The sequence below is a fragment of the Danaus plexippus genome, chromosome 4, assembly GCF_018135715.1.
Source record: "Danaus plexippus chromosome 4, MEX_DaPlex, whole genome shotgun sequence".
Lineage (NCBI taxonomy): Eukaryota > Metazoa > Arthropoda > Insecta > Lepidoptera > Nymphalidae > Danaus > Danaus plexippus.
This window is the reverse complement of record NC_083538.1, coordinates 2235311-2240546: the sequence shown is the minus strand read 5'-3', so window position 1 is coordinate 2240546 and position 5236 is coordinate 2235311. Positions and strand designations below refer to the sequence as shown.

The 5236-nt window shown below is 33.6% G+C and overlaps 1 protein-coding gene across 1 annotated transcript; it reads left to right on the top strand.

The window, feature by feature from the left end:
* The first annotated feature begins 438 nt into the window (after nt 1-438).
* On the top strand, nt 439-4454 carry LOC133319549 (uncharacterized). Its single transcript, XM_061524512.1, has 3 exons — nt 439-1383; nt 1608-2554; nt 2738-4454. The coding sequence occupies exons 1-3, from the start codon at nt 439-441 to the stop codon at nt 4452-4454; spliced, it is 3609 nt and encodes a 1202-aa protein (XP_061380496.1).
* The last annotated feature ends 782 nt before the right edge of the window (nt 4455-5236 follow it).

The following is a 5236-nucleotide window of genomic DNA, read 5'->3' as shown; positions in this document are numbered from 1 at the left end:
ATAACAATTCGTCATTCGTCACTTAGCTGTCAAAGTGGACAGATGTTCTTTGTTTGTTCAATTTTCGAAAATCGTTCTGTGTAATTAAAAGTAACTCAAATAAAGTAGTTTATTGGTTTACTGACAATTAAAATAAGTTATTTTATTGAACTACTAAATTTGTGAAGTATAGTGCCGTATAAGTGTTACAAGCCGGTTATTAAAATCACAAAGTGCAAGTAATAATATAAGTACCCACATAATTTATAACAGTGTATGTTTATCACAAATCTACACTCACTAATATTCAGCCGATTCAACAACGTATCATTGGCATAGTGGCAAGGCGAGTACGATTAATACGACGCAAACAAAGCGTCAGGTCCTTGGTTCAAATCTCACCAACGATAGACCATACTTGTCATATTATATTATTCTTTATTTTTAAAGTGTTCAAAGATGTCGAGTACGTGTAATGTATGCAAATTGATCATACTAGTTACACAAAAAAGAATTGGCTGCAATAAATGTAACACAAAGTACCATTTTGATTGCATTGTTCAGCCTGGTGCTAGAACATCGGTGGTACGAGGGCAGTGGATGTGTGCCTCCTGCAAGAATAAATCTCCTTCTGCGGTACCCGAAAGCAACGACACAAATATATTTAAAAGCACCGAAGAAACTGCGGCAACAAATAGCGATTGGCTATCAGCCATAAGGAGAGAGGTGCAGGAAGTTTTTTCTCAAACAATAAGTGTGGAACTACAAAAAATTCGAGAAGAACTGAGCGTTTTTAAAAATATAACATCCTCATTAGAACACCTATCGGGCCTCATTGAAACTGTTAAACAAGAATTAGATGGTGTAAAGAAGGAAAACCAGTCGTTAATTAAAGAAAACAGTGAACTTAGGGAAACCCTAAAAAATCAAACAAATACAATTAATATTTTAGATAGGGAGTCAAGGGCAAGTAACATTGAATTGCACTGCATTCCGGAAAAAAGAAGCGAAAACCTGCTAAAAACGGTAGAACAGATTGGTAAGATTACCAACGTTAATATACCTGAAGGAAGTGTAGTAAAGTGCACCCGTGTTGCGAAAATAAATAGAAATTCCTTGCGCCCAAGATCTATTATAGTAAAATTTAATTCTCCCCTAATAAGAGATACATTTTTGGCTGGCGTAATAAACTTTAATAAGTTGAATAAAAAAGACAGGTTAAATACATCACATCTTGGAGTACCTGGTGAGAAGAGACCAGTATTTATTTCGGAGCACTTATCCCCCACGGCTAAAGACACCTACGCCGCAGCTCGTATTTTCGCCAAGCAAAGACAATATCGTTTCGTCTGGACGCGTAACGGTAAAATATTCCTGCGAAAAACTGAATCCAGTGACGCAATTGTAGTTAAATCAAAGGACGACTTACTCACTTTAACTTAAAGTTTATTTAATTGTTTTTTTTTTTCTTCTTTGTAGTTGCATTGTAACAGTTAATTTTCTTGTATTATTATTTTTGCTATATATTTTTTTTTTTATTAAGTTAAGATAATATTACGCAGTGCTTTTTTTTTTTTTTTTGAAAATTAAAATTCAAAATGGCTAATGCCATAAAAATATTCTATCAGAATGTTAGGGGACTAAAAACGAAAACCAAAGACCTTTACTTAGCAACGCTTAAGTCTGATTTTGATGTATTAGTTTTCACTGAAACGTGGCTCAATAGCGGAATATCGGACAACGAGTTGTTCGATGCGCGATATAATATATTTCGCAGAGATCGTGAATCATGCGATTCTAAGAAAAAGGAGGGCGGAGGAGTTTTGACAGCAGTCTTAAAAAAATATAAATCTTACAGGGTTAATTCTTGGGAAACTAATTGTGAAGATATTTGGGTTAATTTAGTACTGGGGTCGGAAACTATTTCACTATGTGCAGTATATATCCCATCACCACTACAATACGACATTCTTGAACGTTTCACAATAAATGTTGAGAGAATAACAAATAACAAGCAATCACGAACCCTAGTATTAGGGGATTTCAATATTCCGTCCATAGAATGGAGTCTAGATCTTAACAATAATAAAATGTTTCCATGCAATAGTGGTCCAGTTATATCTCTAATTAAGGATTTTATGGGGTTAGCGTCTCTTTCGCAATATAACTCTGTAACTAATGCATACGGGAAGATATTAGATCTTATTTTCAGTTCAAATAAAAAGGTTGAAGTAACAGAAAGCAACTTCTCAGCATGCTCGGTTGACAAGTTTCATCCTCCTCTACAGATTAAGCTTGAACTAGAATATAAACCAGCGACGCTGGAGGTGAATACTAATGTTAGGTATAACTTTAGAAAGGGTGATTATGAAAAAATTAATGAACTCCTTGCCGGCATTGACTGGGAAACTTTACTTATTAATTGCGACAACGTAGATAAAATGACCGAAAAATTTTATTCACACCTGGGCAACTTAGTCCAGCAATGTATTCCAAAAGGGCAACCGAAGAATAATAGTAATTATCCTGTATGGTACACGAGTAATTTAAAGAAAAGATTAAGAGAGAAGAATAAGTACAGATTGCTGTTTAAGAAATATCACAATCCCATGGATAAAATTGAATACGAAATACTAAGAGACAGATGTGAAATTTTAATTGACACTGATTATAGAATTTATTTAAATGAGATAGAAGACAATATTAAATTAAACACTAAACACTTTTACTCGTACGTCAAAAATCTGCGCGGTAACAGATGTGAGTACCCGGCATTGATGACAATGAATGGTTGCTCTTTCACAAATGGGTCTGATATATGTAACCAATTTGCAAAACATTTTTCTAATATTTACGCTACGAACGATTTAAAAACCACTTCATCAACCCCCATTACAAGATCAATGTTTAACACACATTTGAACAATACGCACATCCTTGAGAGTGACATTGTAAAAGAGCTGAAAAGTCTCGATATTGCTAAAGGAACTGGTCCTGATGACATACCTCCATTATTCATTAAAAGATGTGCTGTTCCTTTAGCAAAGCCTTTATATGTAATTTTTAACAAATCGCTATCTCTTGGTGAATTCCCCTCCCTGTGGAAAAAGGCAAGAGTGGTACCAATTTTTAAAAGTGGTGATAAAAATGACATAAAGAATTACAGACCAATCTGTTTACTATCTGTCTTCTCAAAAATTTTTGAATCATTTATTAGTCCTCTACTTACGTGGCACATGAAGTCTACAATGATAGATAATCAACACGGCTTTACTAAAAAAAGGTCTACTATGTCTAATTTAGCAATTTTTGTTGACGATATATCAAAGGCTATGGACAACTCGGAGAGAATAGATTGCATTTACACGGACCTGGAAAAGGCCTTTGATTTGGTGGACCATCATATTTTACTTCAAAAACTTAGCGACTATGGCATCGATGATTATCTTTTAAGGTGGTTGGAATCATATTTAACAGGGCGTACTTTGAACGTTGTCGTTGGAGGTTACCAATCAGATGCATTTACTGCGACCTCGGGTGTTCCTCAGGGTTCTATTCTTGGTCCTATTTTATTTGGAATTTTCGTCAATGATATAGCTAAGTGTTTTAAGCATTGTGAGTTTCAATTGTATGCCGATGACCTCAAACTCTATAAGACGATAAACGACATTAAAGACGCAAGGAATATGCAGATGGATGTCGATAGGCTTGGATTATGGTGTGACCAGAATAAATTAAAATTAAACCATTTAAAATGCTACGCTATTACCTTTAGCAGAAAGAAATCAAATTTCATATTTGATTATAATATTAAAGAAAACGTTCTGAAGAGGTTACATCAAATATCCGACCTAGGAGTTACACTGGACCACAAACTGACCTTTATTCCGCATATTGATAATATTATTACAAACGCATTCAAAGTATTAGGTTTTATCATAAGAACCACAAAGGAATTTAAAAAATCTTCAACCAAAATTGCACTCTTTAACTCATTGATACGCAGTAAACTGGAATATTGTTCTGTTGTATGGAATCCGCAATATCAAACACATAGAGACAGAATCGAGAGAGTACAGAAGAAGTTCTTACGTCACCTGGCCTACAAAGATAAAGTCTTAAGACAGAATGACAGATACGAAGATTTGTTAAATCTTTACCATACGCCTTCCCTGTGTAATCGTAGAAAATTAATAGATTTATGTTTTCTTCACAGAATTGTGAAGGGTGATCTTGATAGTGCAAATTTGTTAGAGAGAGTTGGATTGGCGATACCAAAATATAACTCAAGGAGCCACATAAGGAATAAACATACGTTCAGGGAAAGGTTTGCTAGGACTAACATCGGCCGTAATGCTCCCATCAACAGAATGATTCTAACTTATAATAACGTATTTAAAGGAGCTGGGTTAGATATTTTCAAGCATTCTCTGTTACCTTTCAAAAGACTAGCAAAGGGCTATCTGACTACTTGAGGTTAGTCTCGGTAATTCTACGAAGTAAAGTCTCTGTGGAATATACTGCGCAAGAATGTCTTGGTTTTTGGGCTTAGTATTATCATAATTTTTTATTACTACTCCATTATCAGCCCAGTATTATTATTGCGTTTTGATTATGATTTGTGATCACACTTTTTCTTTTTTTGGTTCTCGTTACTTTTTCCTTAAGTCAGTGCTTGTAATTGTTTTACTTTATTTGTACCTCATTTTTTACCAATTGTTGCTTTCAACTGTTTCACATTTGCTATTGTTTAAGATTATTATTAGATTATTATTATTATTACTATTTTTTTTTGTTCGTGAGTGAACATGCAAAGAATGTTATTTTATTACATATCATGTACATGCGAATGTCGAGTTAGCCTATAAGTGGGGTGTACAATTAATGCATGTAACAAATTAAATAATTAAGTGTTAATTAAGAATAAGAACTAAAATTGTATACAACGTTGGCTTCCTATTTAAATAAAAAAATAAAAAATAAAATAAAATAAAAACAATATAGAACATAACTCGATGTTGCTATATAGTTTGGTTATAAATACTGTTTTATACATAATCGAGTACGCTTGCCTTCGAATAAAAATATGGTTTGAAAATACAAACATACTAGGCTAGGATGAGGTATTTCGCAACCATATAATAGTTAAAATTTTCTCAATTAAATTATCAGTGTAGTATTTACCATAAAACCATAACGGAAATAGTGATTTATTGGCACTCATAACGGATTTGTACAAATCGATCCAATAGATTTT